Below are 21,071 nucleotides of genomic sequence, written 5' to 3' on the forward strand. Positions count from 1 at the left end.
TATTTCAGTTTTGACAAACTTGCTTGCATTCTCTGGCAATAAACTCATGCGATGGATTAATGTTGGATGCGGTTCCTCTCCACTAGACCTTACCACTATTTCCTCAAGTAGACGCTTATCTATCTAATTTCAAAATGATACATTAAATTAATTTGATAACATATCAACATCTATTTTAACAAATATTTTAACTATTAGGGATCGTTTGGTATGATGGATAAACAAAAATAATCCTGGGATAAAAATTTGGTGCCGTTTTATTCCTTACTTGATTACTATCCAAGGATAAGTTATCCTCAAGATTAAAAATAGTATCAGAATAAGTTATATCTACCAAAAGGTGGAATAGTAATCCCAGGATAAAGCAGTAAAATTGACAAGCCCAGGATTAATACAGCATATCAAATAATCAATAAAAAATAATACCAACAAAAAAAAACTAATTTCAGTTTAACTAATCCATTATAGCCAATCCCAGCATAATTTGTTTTCAAACCAAACGACCCCTAAGAGCATCTCCAACGCTGCTGCAAATGCAGTCATTTTTGCCAAAATATGGCTCCAATGCTCCCCTATTTTTGGCTGCAAAATGGGGGATGAATAATGGTACTCCAAATTTGGAGTGACACTATTCATCTCCTCCATTACTATTCATCATTACTTTATTATAATTTTTATTATTTAACTCTTTTAATTTATCTCTTTATATACACCTAATTATATTTATGTAATATCTTTATAATATTAATTTTACATCTTAGGTTTGGCGTATAATTTTGATAAATGAATTTTCATGCATTTATTATTTTTATGTAAAATTGTAAGTTAATTTTAAAGTTATAATTGTACAAAAAATATATAATCATCTCAAAAAAATGAATGATGCAAATATAAAATATTAATGCACCAATTCAAGATGATTGGGAATGTCCACCTCCAACAGTAGAAATGGTAGTAGATGAAAATCACCGATTTGAACAATTTTTAGCTCGACACAAAAGAATTAAGGACAAAGATGTCACTTTGCACTTCGTAATGCATTAATAGATCATTTATGGGAGCATCCTAGAGGTATGAATATTTATGTAATATTTAATCTGAATTTTACCATAATGTAATATGTATATCTCAATGATTTCACTTTTATTTGAATTATCCGTTAATATATATAATCTATAAAATTTGCTTACAAATTATATTATTTAAAAGTTTATGGTATAAAATAATTTTATATTAAATGGTTATATAAGAAAGGAATATAAATTATATGTGATGAATATGTAAAAAAGAAAAAAAGATAGAATTTCTTTAATAGAAATAAGAAAATAAAATTTAAATAAAAGATAAAAAATAAAGTAATAATTGGAGTAACTTTACTTTATTTTGGAGTTTACTCTATTTTGGGGAGAAGATTCAAGATAACCAAAGTCATTGTTGGGAGAAATTCAAAAATAGCCAGATTTACCACTGGTCGTTGAAAAATAGCCAAGTTTCAAAAGTCATCGAAATTTAGTCACTTTAAATCTGAGCGAAAACACTGTTCAAAATCCGAAAAAATGCGCCCGCAAATTTTACGGGAGTTCCAGCATAAGTATGCTTGAACTCCCGTAATAGGATAACTATGCTGGAACTCCCGCAAATTTTACGGGAGTTCCAGCAAGTATAATTGTCCAGTATAATATACTGGAGTTTGGAGCACTGGTGCTCCAGTCTCCCGCAAATTTTACAGGAGTTAGCAAAGTATACCAGTCCAGCATAATATGCTGGAGTTCGTACACAAATGCACCAGAACTCCCGTATATTATACTAGACCGATCCCTGTTACAGCAAAATAGTGGCTATTTTTCATTGACTTGATAAACGCTGGCTATTTTTCATTGACCAGTGTGAAAATTGGCTATACCATGATATTTTAACGTCATTGTTCCCTCCCGCCCTCTCCCGTATAAATTCGCGGTCGTGCTGCTTTTGGGGCAAAGAAATCGCGAAATGACAGTCCAATCGAAAAGAGTGCCTTATTTCATTCTTCTTCACTTCCTTTCTCCAAATTTTCAGGATCGTTATTTGTTTGGATCATTCCCCAATCCCAATTCAGCTCCCACCATTGTACATCACCACTCGCAACGCTTTCATTCATTCATTCATTCATTTCAGACACAATTTTCTCACCCGAGAAGCAATTTTCTCCTCATAATTTTGATCCTACTTTCCACTCGACATAATTTTGATATTATTCTTTGTCTGTTTATACTCCCCTGTTCGCCCTTCGCGCAGAGGCCTATTGGGATTTGATCTCAACTTGCTCTTCGCATAGGGCACCATTTCAAATTTGTAATTCGCTGATTTTCAAATATATAAGTATATATAAGGGCCTCGATTGACATGTTAATGGATGCATTTATTCTAAGAGTAAAATTACTGTTTCCCTCCACTTTCCTTTTATGGATCATCCTTACAAGCTCCTTCACTATTCCCGTGGTGCTTTCCAAAACAGACTCCCGCCAAGGTACTCCATTTGAATCTTTACGAGCTTACATAGCCTATAAAATCCAAACAATATTTTAGCTTGCATGCTATTGGTTACTACGTTTATATATATATATATATATATATATATATGTGTGTGTGTGTGTGTGTGTGTGTGTGTGTGTGTGTGTGGACATAAATTTGAAAATTGTCTATACAGTTTCCTCCCTCAACAATATGTACCAATATTTGAAGCCCTCTTCCAAACTTGATGGATGGAAAAAGGATGGAGGAGACCCTTGTGGTGATGATTCTTGGAAGGGTATTAAGTGCTCTGGTTCAGATATTACTGAAATGTACGCCTTTCCTTCACTTTCTTTTTTATTTGCAGTCATTTTATTTACTATTACTTACACGCATTTAAGTTATGTACACTGACAAAATGGTTAAAAAAATTACACTATTAGGTAATTTAATTGGTTATAGCAGGTCATCCCTGTATTTTCCAGGTTACCATATCAGAATTGATATGACGAATTACCTGTTGTTGTGGATCTATTTTACCTAATGGTGTAAAAGATTTATCACTGTCAGTGCACATAACTAAAATTCTTATTTATACGACAATACAAAAGGAAAACAAAGATTTGCCTTGCAGTTCTTTTGCTAATCCATGATCTGATTGTTCTTATATTCTAACTAATGTTGCAGTGATTTATCTGGTTTGGGACTTTCTGGATCACTAGGGTTCCAGCTTGATAAGTTGGAGAAAGTCACCTACTTGTGAGGCCCAGACAACACTTGGATATTCGAAATTGGGTTTTGTATTTGTGCTTTAATATGTCCACTGAAAGAACTGGTCCTGACAAAGATTAATTTGAATGTCATAGTGCAGTGATGTGAGCAAAAACAACCTCAAGGACAACGTACCGTATCAACTTCCTCCTCGCACGAAGCACCTGTAAGTAGGCAGAGAAGCGTTAAGTTTTTATACAAAACTGATTATGAAGTGTCTCCTCCGACTGCAAGTTTTGATCACCTCCTTTGGCTGTCTTATTAGTACGATTATTTATTACTCCCTAGTCCCTCTGTCCCAATTTATGTGAGGGTGTTTGCGTGGGCACTGAGGTTAAAGAAAGAAGAAAGATTTTTGAATGTTAAAACAAGCCATAGACATCTCTGTGGCCGTAAATCATCTCATTAAGGTAAAATGGGAAGTGTAATTTAAATTGTTAGTGTCATTCGCTTTTGGACAGACTAAAAAGAAAAGTGTCGCATAAACTGGGACAGATGGAGGGCTAGTTAGCGTTAAGCCTTATTCAGAAGGTTTTCCTCTGTTGATATTGAGCCCTACCAGTCCCTCATTGGGTTCTTATTCTGCAGAGATCTTTCTGGAAATCAATTCAGTGGAACTGTGCCTTATTCAATTTCTCAGATGGCTGATCTTAAATATCTGTAATGGTTTTTCTCTTATTCTTTATTTTTTAAACTTTGGGCTTCATATCAGGTGTCAATATGCTCTATTTGTTACGCAGGAATCTTAATCATAATAAGATAAGTGGATCACTGAGTGATATGTTTGGACAACTTACTAAACTCACTGAGATGTAAGTATTGCAAATTTAGCAGCCAGTTTTTCTGTTTTCTGTTTGTTTCTATAAGGTCTTGCCTTCTGCAAATAAATTCATGAACAGCTGCAAGAAGAGATTAGATGCGAACTATGGAGTGAACGGTGCTGAAAGTAGTAAAGTTGATTATCTTAGTTTTTCCAAGAATATACTTAAGTTAAAAGTATCCCATTAGTCTAGTCCGTCTGCTTCAAAAACATTGTCAAGTAAGATAACAATGCTTTTACATCCCCCTCTTCTCTGTCTGTACATTCTTGTATATCAACATCCATGCATATATTCATACACATTGTAGTGTGTCTAGTAATATACTTGCCTAGCGTATCAACTAACTGATGATAATTCATCCAGGGATCTGTCCTTCAATGCAATATCAGGCAGTTTGCCTCAGAGTTTTAAATCCCTCTCAAGCCTCAGCAAATTGTAAGCTAATGCTTTAGTTTTGGGATCAAAATCTTCATTGCAGCTAAACATATTTACTCTGCAAGCAGGCACATGCAGAATAATCAGTTTACTGGATCAATAAATGTTCTTGCCGATCTTCCACTTGACGATTTGTAAGTTGTGCCATTAGTAAATTTACGATTCTAAATCATGGTTCTTGCAATTCCAGTAGTGTAGTAAGTTTTCCCTGCATTATATCGAGTTCCATTAATTATTACGACAGCTACGACAAGGTATTGAGTCATAGGGGTACTGTACCAAAAGGAGCAATCACATATGATTGATTGATACATTGAAAAGCTTGATGACATGGAATTAAGTAAGACATGAATTAAACAAATAATAACCAAATAGCCTTCACAATTAGACTTGCACTTGAAAACCTTTATAACACACTGGTTCATTACTAAGCCAAATTTGTACCAATGTACTTTTTCCCATTATGCCTTAAAAGATGGGTTAGATTTATGTTCATGACTCTAAAAGAAACTATCACAAAGTACGTACTGAAGTGTGCTCAACATACGAAGAGGCTAAGGCTGTATATTCAACAAAATGTTGGCAGGAATGTAGCAAACAACCAATTTACAGGCTGGATTCCTGATGAGCTGAAAGACATAAAGAAATTAGAGTGAGTGCTGGCTGAACTATTTGTTAACCAGTTTCTTCTTTAATGCACTGATATTTGCTTTTTTTATTTTTTTGAAGGACTGGAGGGAATTCTTGGTCTTCTGGAGCAGCTCCTCCTCCGCCTCCTGGGCAGAAAAGTAAACCTCACACCAGGCGGTCAGGAAAGGAACCTAAGTCTGGCCTGGGCGCAGCAGCCATTATTGGGATAATACTGGGTGTTCTGGTGCTACTTATTCTTATAATTGTTCTATTTTCGAAAAAAAGATCATCACCTTCATCCCATTTTCTTGAAGAAGATAGATTTAGCCAGCGTCAACGTTTCACTCCTCTTTCATCTCAGGAGTTATCTAGTGGCACACGTGGCAACATGCGTGAGGACTTCAGAGGTAATTTTACTTTTGGCTTGCCAATCCCCCTTGTATAAAAAGAGAGACATGGTGGAGGAAAGGAAAGAGGAAATTTTTTTTTTTTTTTTGAGATGGTAACAGATCCAATATATTAATAAATCATCAGCACAAATTTTGTACTGGAACCAAGATTACATCAAGAAGAGCTAGGACAAAACAAAAATTAAACTTCCTTGTTCTTCTTACAAGGAGCCTAAGACTTCTATGATTGAATCATGATCATCTATATATTCTGCTTTACACCAAAAACTAAAAAGAAGAATGCAATTCATTTTGATCTTCTGTACAGGGCTACTTATATCTTCAAAACACCTTGCATTCCTCTCCTTCCAAACTGTCCACCAAATGGTTGCTGGGACAATTTTCCATCTATCTTTGTTAGATGTAGAGCTCCCCCCCGTGTTCCAGCTAGACAAAAGTTCATAGGTTCTTCCTGGCATTGTCCATCGGATGCCCCTGATGTTAATGAACAACTCCCACAGTTGTCTTGTCACTCTACAATGTAGAAACAGATGGCTAATTGTCTCTGCATCTTGGCCACACAAATAACATCTAGAGCAGATTGATAAACCTCTTTTCATGAGGTTTTCTTGAGTGAGTACTGCTTTTTTAGCCACCAACCAAGTAAAGCATGCCACTTTATATGGTATTTTGACTTTCCAGATATGCTTCCAAGGCCATAGGCTGAGTTGAGATCCTACCCGATTCAGATTTTTATAGGCTGATCCTACTGTAAACCTCCCGCTGCTATGTTTCTGCCATACTAAAGTGTCTTCCCCTTCTTGTAATCCTCTGCATTGCTAGTATTGTAAAATTCAGTTATTGTTGTTAGTTCCCAGTCTTGTAACAATCTTCTGAATGTCAAGTTCCATCCTTCAATACCCCATAACTCTTGTAATCCCCTTGTTGCCCCTTCTCGCTTCTCAATTAAAGATTTGGGAAACCTTCATTACTTTCTTGGTGTTGAGGTGATTCGAAGTTCAGATGACATTATTCTATCTCAAGCAAATTATATCAATGAAATTTTAAGTGCAGAATTGATGTCTTATTGCAAAAGTGCTAAAACACCAATGAGTAATTCCGAGTTACTCAAACTCAATGATGGGGCTGACCTTACAGATGCAACTCGCTATCGCCGAGTCCTAGGCAGACTTCAATATCTGTCTTTTACAAGGCCGGACATTTCCTATGCGGTCAACAAACTATCCCAGTTTATGCAATCACCATCAGACCTACATTGGAAAGCTGCGAAACGTGTTCTCAGGTATCTTCGTGGTACAATCCAGTTTGGCCTCCGTGTATCCCCAAATTTTGATTTTAATCTGCACATGTATTCTGATGCCGACTGGGCTGGAGATCTCACTGACAGATCCTCCACATCTGGCTATATTATGTTTCTTGATCGTAACCCAATCAGTTGGTCTTCAAAAAAGCAGAAAATTGTCGCTCGCTCATCAACTGAAGCTGAATATAGAGCTGTTGCCAGCGCTCTAGCTGAATTGTTGTGGGTAACCTAATGCTTGAGATGAAGCTTCCTGTCAAAGATACTCCCACTATCTACTGTGACAACATTGGTGTCACTTACCTAAGCGAGAATCCAGGCCTTCATAATCGCATGAAGCATGTTGAGGTGGACTTTCACTTTGTGCGCAACCATGTTCAACAGAAAGGGGTTCAAGTTGTTCATGTTCATTCTGCTGACCAACTAGCTGATACGCTCACCAAGCCACTTGCCAAACCAGCCTTTGACCGAAATTTGTTCAAGTTAGGCTTAGTTACACATCGCATAACTTGAGGGGGGCGTATTGGAACAACAATTGTAACTAGTTGTTTATCCCTTTGGATTAGTTCTTAGCTGTCATGCTTATCATCCATAGATTAAATATAGATTTAGAGTTATCCTTTTTAGTTCATACTTATCATTCAGTTAGTTAGCTCTAGATAGTGTTTTGATTTGAATAAGTCTCCTAATTCAAGGAGTACTCTTAGGAAGACTTGTATTTAAACTGAGCTTGGCATTCAATACAGATACAGTTTTCCATCATATTCTTGAGTGTTTATATAAATGAACCCATCTTTAACGGCGAGGGCATCTATGAGCCGATATGCTTAAAGAGCATATTTAACCCAAATTGCAGAAGATAGGGGCAAATTTTGACTTTTCCCCCTTGATATTTTATTCATATCAGATCGTTAGAGTTAAAGAACCCAAGTTATTAAATACGTGAATCAAGTCCAAATGGAACCAAATTGTGAGAAATTGTACAGCCAACTCCAACTAGCCGGTTTGAGGCGGCGTTGTTCTATTCTTGTTGCAAGAGCATTTGAAAATAAGGTTAAAAATACATGTTTTAACTTGTAACGGCAATATTCAGGATTTGAATCAAGAGTGTACGGAATTAATACTTTCTTTTTGTGGTGAAGAATTGTCAACTAAATTAGAAGTTCAGACAAACAAGAACAAATATATAGTACCTCAACTCGCGGTTTTTTCCCTCGAAGCAGAGCATCAACACTTCTTTCAGTCTGCATTTTGTTCCAGGAAAAGAAAAAAGTTATTAGGACTTAAAGGTGTGGCCTAGTAGTCAATGAACTGGGAGGAGACCATGAGGTTTCAAGTTCAAATCCCAACGGAGGCAAAAAAAAATACTAGGTGATTTCTTCCCATTTGCCTAAACCTTGGTGGGCAGAGTTACCTGGTACCTGTGCTGGTGGGTGGTAGCAGGTACCCGATGGAATAGTAGGGGTGTGTACAAGCTGGCCCAGACACCACCACCGTAAGAAAAAAATCGAATAGTCGCCAAAAAGATTACAATGGATAAAGTTATGGCATTTAAGTCATAGAATTCCTCTCATCCCTAGCAGTGAAAGAACCTATATCACTCTTTGACAATAAGCTAGTTGCAAGAAGAACAAACAAGGGGATCAAAGAGGGTTATCACAAAAAACAAGGGGATCAAAGAGGAGGGAAATATGTGCCAACATGTCAATATGGAGGCATTGCTGTCTAGCATGTGATATTTTCTATATTAAAAAACTATTGCCTCATATTAGTGACTAACCCGGTGCAAAACCCAGGAGTGTCTCTCCCTTATTTCAATCAAAAAGGGAAAGGGCGATGGAGCTTTCCTCTCAAGAACACTTTTACTGCAGTTCCTGATTCGTGCTTCCTGATCACTTAGAGTCACAGTTACCACTCCTCCAATCTGTAAGATTCGACAATTGAAGAGATCAGAAAGGTTTCACTTACATAAGTATGAAATGTAATTCTGTGAAGAGACACTGAACGTAGGGAAAATACTAAGGCAAACAAGAAAAGATCAAGATTGAGAGATAAATCTGTAGTCATTGCAAGCTCCAATGTCCTTTTGCAAGAAGAAAACAAAGAGCTATATCCTAATAAACTATAGGAAGTCAGAGGAAATACAGAAGTTTGAAATCCAAGTTAAAATCCAATATTAGACCCTCCCCCACCCCCACCCACCCAACCCCCCAACCCCCCAACCCCAAATAAAAAGCCAAAATCCAATATTAGATCAAGAAATTGTAAATGTTTAGTTCTACTTTGTTGTACACGATATGGGCTGCGTGAGATCCGCATTGGATTTGGTCAACCTTAGGTGCTTCGACTACACCTATGGCCAAGAGATATAGGTTGATTTGCTATGTGGTTTGACTTCAGGTGTATGTCATATATATGTACATATTCACACAAAATATTAGAACACCTTGCTATTATACGAAATAACTTATGAATAAGAGTAAGTACTTACAAAGAATTTAATTTTACTAGCTTTAATTTAATAACGTCAATTCCAATCCTAAGATTTAGGTGATAACAAATCTGACTTCTAGATTCACACTTGTGTCAGGTGCCTGCTCCCATATCCGAGAGACAAAGGTTCTCTACATCTTTATGCCTATCCTAAAACAACATAAATCACTTATATTTCCTACAAATTTCTGATGCTTAGGAAAATCAATAAAAGAATTGAGAAAGGCAAATATAAATTCGCTATATATTCCCATAATCCAAACCAGTAATTTGCAATTCATGTCTAACTACCTAAAGAAGAAATTTCCGATTATTAAACTAATCTAAACAAAATTAAAAAGGGACAAAAAACTTTAACCACAAAAAAAAAAGGAAAAAAATAGTGCCCTTTGGTCAGAGTTAGGTCTATGTAGAATATTATGAAACACTAAGTCTGAATTCTATACTGAAAGGATTTCCATGTTCAACGAGAGCAGTGACAACTATAACTAAAAGGACTGTTGTGATCACCAAGGCCCCCATCCTTCCAACGCTCAACTTAGAAGAACAGGCTAAAAAAGGAATCCCAGTGCCTTGAAAGTGGAGGCTGAGAAGACACATGCTTTTATCAACCATCTTTAGATGCATTTGAGAATGACATTGCAATGTCCCAGAAGCAGAAATGAGGATTAAAGATATACTGATATGTCTTCAGCTTCGTTTGTGTTTCACCTAATGGAATGAAGGAGAATAAGTAAACATTAATAGAGAGCTTGATATAAATAGAAAAAGAAACTGACGAATTGATATTAGAGCAAAGCACCTGGAGTTAGTTAAATAGGCAATAAAAAAAGATGGAATTCATCACCCCCACCTAACAATCCTAAGAAAGTAAAACAAAAATAGGAAAACTAAGTAATACTAAGTCCGATGACCACTTAGGATGACAAAAGCCCCACAGAAATCCTGAGACGTACCTGCTTAAAGACCGAAGCATGTATGCCTGAATGAAAAGCTACACAAGTAACTCTTTTTCCTTTCAGACGGTTGTAGTGAGGAGAATAAGAGACCATTTTGTAAGTGGGAAAAGATTTGTACCCCTATAGGGAAAGGGGCCCTGAGAATATCAAGTAAGTAATAAACCAGAATTTTGGAGATTAGAGAGGAAGGCAAGCATTGAACAAAGTCAATGAATGTAAGCTTAGGTGGTTTTATGGGGACTGGATTTAAAGCGAAGCTGGAGATCCTTATGGCCGAAGCTTGTTGGGCGGATAAGACAAGTTTTATAATATCTACCTGTCGTTCAATTTAAGGCTGGAGATGATGGGAGAATGGTTTTGCGGAAGATTAATGGAGCAAGGGACTCTTAATAACATGTACCCAGTTCATGCCCTGGTTTCTAAGCAGCATACCACAGTCCAGGCTTCTTTGTGATTGTAAAGTAGTGAATTATTTTAAATTCCACATTAACAAGAACGAAATATTGAAATTTCTTTCTTCCAATTCATGCATTAGTCTAATTGGAGACTTGAAGTACTGGATACTTTGCTGTCGAGAGCTGCTGATAGTGGCATCCTTTAACTAAAGTCATTTTTCTTCGGCCCCTTATCGATCTGGCAACTGCGAAGTGCGAACTCCCTTGGAGAATGATACAGAGAAAAGCATATGTTCTTACAGAGCTTCCTTTCTTTGCTTCAGAAGCTACATGGTTCTCTATTGACAGGTGACAGCATCCATAAAAAGAGAAGTATTCATGTGAGTGTCGTCTCTGTAAGAAGCCACAGGAGAAAGACAATCATATTTTGCGGTATTCTAATTGTGCTTCTGCTTGTAAACATCTGATGTTCATTTCTTGGGTAGTCAATTAGTTGAGCCATCATCACTTAAAAGAGTCTCAGATTTTCAATGGATGGTTATATATCCCATTTTTTCTTAATTGGTGGCTCATTAGTTCGTAGTGGACTAGCACCTTAAGAGGTCATGCTTATTCTTGGTAATCTTGATGATGGAATGCCCCTCGGTGCCTTGTCTAATGGAATACTCTAACTACATTTGTCAAAAGAAAAAAACACACACAAAAACTATCAATTATTTCTTCTTCTTTTTGGATAATTGAGAGATCCCGGAGGGCCACAAGCGCAAGATTGAAATTAGGTTGATAATAGACTCCCTCAACCCTTTTCCACTTAAATACCAGGCTTTTGTCTGCACAAGGTTCGAACCCATGACATGTGCCTAACCCAGACATCACATGTTGTGTTCTTACCACTAGACCAAACCCCTGGGGCTACACAAAAAGAACTATCAGTTGAAATAGAAAAGTTTAATACTGAATCTAAACGACTGAAAAAATTCTTAGATCGCCTCTTTAAATCAAAGAGATACAAAAGCAATATACTTGCTTACCATTAGGCAATAAAAATAGATACGAGAAGATGAATTAAGGATATTCAAATGATGCTGATATGGATTGTTGTGTAGGACAGTAAAATAGAGAAGATTGCTTCTTTTATTAAGAAAGTAATAAGGAGTTCAATACATACCAGATCACACAGAGTAGGATTCTTAATTATATTCTCAAGCTGCTCGCCGTGAGCTGTACCAATAAGCATAACTCCTCTCTCAGCAATTGTACGGCAAGCATGAACTTCAGCTTCAGTGCCAATCTCATCTATAATGATCACCTCAGGCATGTGATTCTCCACAGCCTCAATCATAACTTGATGCTGCATCGATGGGTCTGGAACCTGCAATCTTCTTGCCCCTCCTATTGCAGGGTGCGGAATATCCCCATCACCTCCTATTTCATTGCTTGTGTCAACAATAACCTGTCACAACGATCTAAGATGTAAAAATTTCTTTCAGTAGCATCACAAAAACAAAACAGTAAATAAGATTAGAAACAAAATCAGGAAAGTGAAACCATAAAGCCAATTGCAACGGTTAGTTGACAAACCACTCTTTTATGAAGTTCATCTGACAAGACACGAGATATCTCTCGCACAACTGTAGTTTTACCAACACCAGGCCTGTTAAAATCAAGAGAGACAAATCAGAGAGAGACAGAATAATATTTACAGGATAGCTAGGTCTATTCAACTGCGATGAAGCCTGATGTTTATCAGCTTAGTTGGACAACTTAGAAAAGATTAAGCCACAAGCAAGTCCAATAGTTCCACTTGAGCTCATATTAGGAACCAGTTATCCAAAATCATGGGGGGAAAATTTGTGGGCATCATGGTTGATATGATGCCAAAGAAAAAAGAGGGAATAGGGAAAGAAAAGACATTGTACGCATCACGGTTGATATTGTTCCGACCATAACTTTGCCTCCTAGGTTAGACCAAAGCTACAAATGAGTACAAGCTAACTCATTATCTCGAATCAGATAGGCCAGAAGGTAAGCTGCTTGGCTTCAACTAATTGCCTTAGCAAGTTCACATTCAATGACAACTTTCCAGGCCTACAAAGCAATAGCTGCTAGACTGCTTAAAATAACACAGCATGCACTTGCTAAATCCACTTGATACCTAACTCATCTGGTTAAACTTGGAAATTGTGGCAGCTTAAATTGGAGTTTTGTTCAGTATGTTGAAATGCATGAAAATCTTGCACTGCTAGAGAAGGATACAGTTATTAGCTAATTTAGGTATGCAACATACCCTTTCATGTGAACACATGGAAATCCTTTTGATAATGGTGGCGGTAATACTGAACTTAGGACCATTGCCTGCTCTAAAACTAGTGTTTTTAAAAGCGAAAGCGCAGTAAAGCCACAAGGTCCATGGTGCATGAAGCGAAAAGTGAGATGTGACACGCTTCTTTAAAGTGAAACACCTTCTTCAAAGTGAAGAGCTTAGTTTATGAAGAATTAAAAAAATACTATACATATGAATTTAGTACTACAATAGTAAAATTTTCATGATATAGCTAATTTTAATATCAGATATACAATAATGCTGATATTAACCCAACTCCTCAAAGTTGAGATCAAACGAATTGACAATTTCTCATAGGGATCACTTTGCGCGCCGTTGTTTGAAGTGCACAGTTATCTGAAGCGCATGGTACGCCCATGAAGTGATGGCCCTTCGCTTCGTATCGCCAACATTTTAAGCAACGAAGTGATGGCTTTCAATGACGTTGCTGATACCATGTTAAAATGTGCTACCACCACAAATAAAAACTCCACTTGTTAGAGAATGAACATAACTATTTGTTTATTTATAGTTAAGTAAATAAAAGTGTGTCCAATCTAACAACTTACACTTCTAGATAAGGTGGCTACCCAATTCAACAAGGTGTCAGACAAAAGTCTCGCGTACAAGTTTCACCACTATACATTATCAAAAAGAAATTCCAATTTTTTTGCCCATGAAAAAGGATCGCCCACATGAGTGGGCTTGTCGAAAACAAAGAGATTATAAGGACAATGATAATGTTCATGGTGCAGTCCGGATTTCAAAACCACAAATAAACAATTTCACTATAAGAGTTTTATGAGAACTATTATAACTCACAAATCTTCCTGTGATATTTTGAGATGGCCATTTTGCTTCTGAGGTGACATATTATGCTCACTTACCGTCCAACAAACAAAATGCTCTCACCAAAATCAAGCAAATCCCGCACCATGTCAATCTGTCCCCTGGCCCTGCCGACTCGGCAAGTCAAACCAATGACTTCCCCCTTTCTATTCCTAATTGCAGAAATGCGATGCAAAGTACCCTCAATGCCAGCTCTATTATCTCCTCCAAATTGTCCAATTGACTTGAGGACACATCGTATTTCTTCCATAGAGACCTGATTAAAAGAAGAAACATATATTTCTAAGCTCTTCTAATGATCTCCTAGCATCCAGTTGTTACTTTTTGTGTTCCTTCAGCAAAAGACGAATAAGAGTCAAGATTTAGACATAACTAAGCCCTTCTGACAATCTTATAGTGTTCAGTTGTTTTGTATTTCCTTCAAAAAAAAAAAAAAAATTGAGTCACTCTAATACATTCATCAGATGAACAATTCAGCATTAAGGATCAACACCACTACTTTTTTCCTTTTCCTTTTCACTTCCAAGTATACTATATGCTTCCAGTGTTCCAAAGCAAGAAGTGCACTAGTTATCATCATGACAAGAAATGCTTCGATATTTTCATACAGTAGAGTAACTTTAATACCTTTAATATTTACCTCAGTGTTTCGGAGGTATCGCCTACCAGAGTCATCTGTGTAGTGTGCTTGCGGCAAACAGCCCAAATCTAATATCACCTATAAAGATTGCATAATAATTATCATGCAATAAAAATTACTGATAAACTATGTAATAATAAGAAGCTTATTCCGTCAAATCTTGAAAAGCATATCTTCTGAAACTTGTTAGTTGTAAACAGATCAATCTAGTCAGATTACAAAGATGATAATTTGCAGAACATTGATCATATTTTTTCAGAAAGACACCTCCTTGAAACCAGAATATCAGCAAAAGATACCATCATCTTTTGTAGGCGCAGTTAAGTTGCTAGCATGGTGACACTATAACGCTAGCAAATCAAGATCAGTTCAGTAAGATTTAAGGCAAATCAATCACTTAATTTGCTATTCAAGAGATAAAGTGAGTGAAGCTAAAAGCAACAAGGAGAAATCCAGCAAAACTAGTCGTATTTCCTCCTTTTTCGAAGATACCTCGAGTAGTTGATCTTGGCTGGGGTCACACAAAAGTGTGTCCCGTAAGTCGCAGGGCAGAATCTGCAAAAAGAAGAGAAGGAAAAACATAATTGAAGTTCATCTTGAAGCACGATATTCCATTACATAAAGCAAATATTTAGATAATACAACTGCACAAGAGATCAAAATCAAAGTATGCATAAGTGACCCTCCCCCTAGCTATCCAGCCCTTTGTTTGGGAACAAATTACAACGAAATATAAAAACCAATTTGCCACTGCAATGTGCATAGCCCTCTAAACCTGAAATATAAACAAGTAAACCATTCCACACCAATAATTAAAGGAGGCAAGATGATTCTTGTGCGATACTCCTTGAAGCAAGTGAAGTTTTACTTCGTGTATACACTTAGAATCACCTCAAAAGTTTTAAATAGAGGAAAAAGTTCATTCTTGAACAAGTAATTACCTCATTTAATCAAACATATCCCATTTGTAGTAGTCACTATCCCATATTCATCATGTTTTACTCCTAATAACTACTTAGTTCCATTATTAACTTTCTCATAGGTTTTTGTGTGTTTGGTATCAGAAAAGTTCATTTTCTCATGAGGCTAGATTTTCTGCAAAACCAGCTCGACAAATTTCATAGGAAAAATAGAAAAATCTCACGTACTCCATCGCGTTACAATTTTTGTCATCAAACTAGTAGGAGTCAGTAATGTGAATCAATAACACTAAACTTCAAATCCAACTAGTTGGTATATCTATATAAATACCAATTCGTAATTCTATATGAATAATTTTGCATCAAAATTGAGAGTAGTAAAATGTATGATTTTATCCCTCAATTTCACTTCAAACTTTAAAATCTAGCTGACATTTCAACCAAAGTGTATGTTTTTTCCTCTTCATTCCCTTTCTAGCATCTTTACGAAAGCACATTCTCTCAATTTAAGACTAATTATGCAAACTCACAATACCTGAAAGAGGGAATTCATATCATCTTCAGCATGAGTATTACAAGATGCTGAAGTAGCATAAACTACACATAGTTTTCTTCCGGCAAGAGAACGGTGGCTAAGCCTACGCATCAACGGTCGACAATGTGAAGAACTGAAGAAGCGAACTTTTCTTCTTTTTATGGCTGAACTAATGACACTTGCGACTGCAGACATCAATAAGCTAGAGCCCATTTCGCCTAACAAGTTTCGACCAATTTCTCAGTTCAGTTGCTGTTCACTCCATTAAATCAAGATTATGCCGAATTGCACGGAGTGTTGTATTTTTTTTTCTTTTTTTTTTTTTTTTGCAGGAAGTTGAATTATAGAGTTGGAAATAAAGTGGTCTTATCCGAGGGTGAATTCTTGGTGTATAGTTTTGGGGGCAAATGAAATACACTACTCCCTGCCTCATAATTTATAAGACATGTTTATTTGGGCTTGGAGTTTAACAAAAATAACTTTTAAAATTTATGATTAAATAAGTTATAAAAAATGTCTCGTTAAAAATTATTTTTTTTAAGAGAAAAGTGAGAAGTTTAAAGTTAAATTATTATTATTATTAAATATAAAAATATGTTATTCCTTTTCGGATTGACTAAGAAAGAAAATGTGTCGCATAAATTAGAATGGATGGAGTAATATTTTCTAGTTTTTTACATTTAATTTTACAACTTCAACTTCATAATTTGTATACTCCGCCTTTTATATTTCAACCAAATATTTTCAAACAATTAGCATTTTGGAACATTCTCCACTTCATCAACTTTTGAGCTTTCTCAAAATAGCTTTGAATAAACTACCCTAGGAGACATAAAAAAAAAAATTCAAAAAAAGAAAAAGGTGCATCCTCCCAAGGAATTGACAGAATGTGTGCCATTCCAACTGATTTCAATGAGCGAGTCACAAAATGTACGGTAACCTTAAAACATTCCTGTGCTATTAGTGGTGGCAAATGGACGGGTTAAAAATAAGTCGGATAAAAACGGGTTGAATTGTAACCTGCCCATATTAATACGGGTAAAATACGGGTTGGGTAAAATATGGGTTGGGTAAAAAATGAACATGATCCATTTTATCCATTTTGTGTTCTGATGTTGCACTAATCATTAATTTATATTTTTTTTACAGAATGTCACTGGCACATCCGTCTATGCGTTGCCCCATTAAACAAATCTGAGTCCCGTTTTCTTTTTTATCCAATATGTAACATCACATATTTCTAATTTTAAATACATGATATAAAACTTTAACATTGCCCCACATTTTTGACTTTCTTCAAACTTTATCATACCCTTAATCTGTAAAACAAGGAACAGATTGCCATTGCAAAGTGGAAAAAAATTACAAAGTCACTTCAAACATTACAGTAAAACAAAACAGCAATATAAATATAATGATTTACCTTCTTGTTCGCAAAGCCAATCTCTAGTACACAACTTTGCCTCCGCATTTGCAGGTAAAATAGAGCTTTGAAACTTTCCAATAATAAGACCTCCAATGCTAAAGGTAGACTCTGAGGCGACAGTAGTAATAGGTATACTCAAGACATCTCGTGTCATCAATGAGAGTTCTGGAAACCGTAGTCTATTTTCCTTCCAAAAGGCAAGTACATCCAAATCTGGATTTGCTTTACGATCAAGATTAGGCTCCTCCATGTACCAATCTAATTATGTTTAATCTCTACCAGACTCCAACTGGTTCTCAAACACATCAAACTCCTCAAGCTCATCATTAGTACATCTACCATAAACATGCTCCTCCGATAAGGAAATTGAGGTCGAAGGTACCACGTATTCTTTAAACAACAATTGCAAATGATCTTCAACAGCTTTTACCTTCGCATCGGCAGTCACAGGATCAATTTTGGAAAAGCAAAATTTCACAAACTTCATTTTATATCGAGGATCAAGGACAATGGCAAGTGATAAGATCTACCTCAAATATTTTTTGAACTTCCTTAACATTAATGTAGCCATCTCATTCATAACTAAGTCACTACTATTTCTTTCTTCCTCTAACAACATTTGAATTTTCCATACATTAGGTTCTTTATTCCACCGAATAGCCCAAGATTCTTAATGCATTCCACGAACTTCAAAATTCTTCCTTCCGAATGTTTAATATGCTTAACACCTTCTCTGATTTTTACAATAGATGCATCAGCTTTTTCCAAACCAGCCTTCACTATTAAATTTAATATGTGGTTCCCACAACGAACATGAAAGAACTTTCCATCACAAACTAGTGAACGCCTCAAAGATAAATGTTCCTTGAAAATATCAACCACACCCCTATTGCAACTAGCATTATCCAAAGTAAGAGTGAAAATCTTCTTTTCAATGTCTAATTCCTTAATAAACTCAATTAGTAAAGTACCTAAAACTGAACCAGAATGTGGAGGGGGAATCGCTGCAAGCTCACTCTTTAGAAATTCTTTTTCCCTATCATACATTTTCAAAATATCAGACTTGGCAGTATTTCTTGAAATGGTTTTCACTGTTGGGTTTAAGTACAAATGGATATCCCTGTTTCCTTTATGCTCGACAAAGCTAAAAGGATAATTATGCTTCAGAATAGCCACAGACAATTTCTCACGATAAATTGCTTGATCAACTGGCTCATACCTACGTTCTTGTGCATTATTTATGTGTGCATCAATATGTCGCTTCAAATTTGAAGTTCCAGACTTAGAATCTGCTACATAGATCATCTTACATACCTTACATTGCGCTTTGCCCCTTTCACCAATACTAGCTGATAAATGATGAAAAGTGCATATTTTTGAGTATATTTGCATATTAATTCTTGTGTGTGTCGCGGGAGATTACATGATTTTCGAAGTGAAATATACTCATTATGTGTTTCTTATGTGTAGGAACGAGTTTGGATGATAAATGATCAAAAGATGACAATTCGACACAAAAAGAAGAAATTAAAGGAGTGGGAGCTCGTCTACTCTCGTGCGTGGCACGAAGTCGGACGCGAAAAAGGAGAAAAATTAAGGCACAAAACAGCGAAGCGAAGCAAAGGCACGGAGCGCTTCGCGAAATGGAAGAATTTCAAAAGCTGCATCCGCGTCAAAGTCCGCGTCTAGACGCGAAGGCAGACGCGGATTCCAGCTCTCCCATCCGAAGTTGGATTGAAGAATTCCGCCCCTCATCAACGCTAGGTCATATAAATACATCATAAAACATCACTTTGAAGGAGGAGACACTATTTTAGGGTTAGACAACACCCTTGGAGGCAAGAACACGCTAGGAGCAAGGCGGGGAATTCTTCTACGAGTTTTTCCTTCCTCTTCCTATTTTTCATTGTTGGTTATGACTTTTAGTATTGTAGTTTTACATGCTATTATGAATAGCTAATTTGTTATCTAGGGTTTTGATGGAACCTTTTGTAGGATAAATTCTTGTTATTTTTATATAATTGAGCCGTATTATTTTCTCTATTTGTTCAACTACGTGTTTGTTGTAGTTAATTGACAGGATCCTCAATTAGCTGTGCCTATTTAGTGTGCATAACTCGGGAGAGAGTGCATATTTAGGTAGTTGTTGAACAACATCACTCCCAAAGTATAAGAGGGATCTATAACTGCGGGTTTAAAGGCGGGATTAGGGATAACGAAACCTTGGGTGCAATCTAAAGTGAGCTGTAATAAACAAAGTCAGCTAGCGTAACTCGGGAGAGTGCGTCTAGTAAATTATGGTAATTACTCGGGAGAGAGTTACGACAGTCAGAGCGCTCATGATCGGTAGAGAATACTTAGACGAATTTATAAAAAACGTAGCGGGAAGGATTCCGACAATTGGGGAAATCATAAATCTAGACCTCCTTAATCTTGACTCCAATCCTTATCCTTGTTAATTGATAGTTTTACGGCTTTCTAGATTTGTTAGTTAATTAGATAAAAATAAATATTATAATCTTTATAGTTAGAAAATTGTTTGGACTTGTATTTCTTAGCGATATTGAACAACTATAGCTAAGGCTTAGTTCTCTGTGGGATTCGACTCCGGACTTGTAAACCGGATTATATTTGCAACGACCGCTTAGTCCTTTTTATAAGGCATAGTTGGGCGTGATCAAATGTTGGCGCCGTTGCCGGGGAACTAACAGTGTAGTTGTAGGTGTACATATTGCTAGGTTTCAAGTTTGAACTTTTATTTTATTATTTGATTTTTATTTTTTTTTATTTTAGTTTTATTTGTTTATTTGAGAAACATGACATCATGGAATTATGAGAATTTTGTTGTTGGTAATTCTACTTTTGATCCTCCTTATGCATATTGTGAAGGAACCACCCAGGGCAAAATTATCAAAATATTCCTGAGAGCGAGTTTTGTGCACCAACTCAATCTTATGTGTGGAATGTGTGTGATATGAGTGGTGGTCAAGATGGTCATTTTCACAGTTGTGCTTATATTTCTTACCTTCCCCCAACCCCTTACTTTGATGGTTCTTCTTTTTCTGGTGAAGTTAATAGGAACAAAGAACCCAGGGAAGCTGACCTAAAGAAGATCGAAGATATGTTAAAGTGCATTTTGGAACAACAGAGTAAATTACTACTGCGGATAGAAAGGCAGGAGGAAACTATTCACAACTTGAAAGTTCACATGAGTCAACTGGTTGAAGTTTTTAATGCTCAACAAGCCAATATTGTGAATAGTATCCAAGAAGAGCGTGAATTAGATACAGAAATTGATGAGCTAGAGGAGGGGGCTAGAGTAGAACACCAACAATCAATCACACTAGATTTTGAGGATGTCGATGTTGTAGAAGAGATACTAGAGTCAACCAAGGATATTGAGGATACATATTTAGTTGACTCTATTGTAATTAGCGTTGAGAATGTAGATAATCCCAATGTTCATGTAGTTGAGCGCATTGGTCCTCACTCCAAGCATTTTTTCACATTGTGTTTAGATGATGATATGGAAATAGAGTCGTCCGAGGCATTTGAGGAGTCAAGGAATGAGGAACAAAGTGCTTACATTCTGGAATTCTTCTTGCCAGAAAGTTGGGATTACACACCTCATATAAAGGCCAAGAAGTGCAGAATACTACATTATTTTATTGGGC

The 21,071-nt window shown here is 36.4% G+C and overlaps 3 protein-coding genes across 3 annotated transcripts; 2 read left to right on the plus strand and 1 right to left on the minus strand.

The window, feature by feature from the left end:
* Window positions 2,107-5,721, plus strand: LOC109227340 (protein STRUBBELIG-RECEPTOR FAMILY 5-like). Its single transcript, XM_019392464.1, has 10 exons — window positions 2,107-2,506; window positions 2,687-2,822; window positions 3,178-3,249; window positions 3,362-3,427; window positions 3,850-3,921; window positions 4,002-4,073; window positions 4,446-4,517; window positions 4,586-4,651; window positions 5,104-5,169; window positions 5,247-5,721. The coding sequence occupies exons 1-10, from the start codon at window positions 2,383-2,385 to the stop codon at window positions 5,590-5,592; spliced, it is 1,092 nt and encodes a 363-aa protein (XP_019248009.1). The 5' UTR covers window positions 2,107-2,382; the 3' UTR covers window positions 5,593-5,721.
* Window positions 6,646-7,092, plus strand: LOC109228043 (uncharacterized mitochondrial protein AtMg00810-like). The gene has a single exon (XM_019393227.1). The coding sequence runs from the start codon at window positions 6,646-6,648 to the stop codon at window positions 7,090-7,092; it is 447 nt and encodes a 148-aa protein (XP_019248772.1).
* Window positions 7,805-16,367, minus strand: LOC109228044 (uncharacterized protein ycf45). The gene is made up of 9 exons (XM_019393228.1): window positions 15,972-16,367; window positions 15,009-15,071; window positions 14,517-14,594; window positions 13,915-14,132; window positions 12,286-12,358; window positions 11,873-12,157; window positions 8,638-8,781; window positions 8,051-8,101; window positions 7,805-8,008 (listed from the first exon to the last, which is right to left on the minus strand). The coding sequence occupies exons 1-9, from the start codon at window positions 16,182-16,184 to the stop codon at window positions 7,805-7,807; spliced, it is 1,329 nt and encodes a 442-aa protein (XP_019248773.1). The 5' UTR covers window positions 16,185-16,367.

This window comes from Nicotiana attenuata, chromosome 6, assembly GCF_001879085.1.
Source record: "Nicotiana attenuata strain UT chromosome 6, NIATTr2, whole genome shotgun sequence".
NCBI classification, from domain to species: domain Eukaryota; kingdom Viridiplantae; phylum Streptophyta; class Magnoliopsida; order Solanales; family Solanaceae; genus Nicotiana; species Nicotiana attenuata.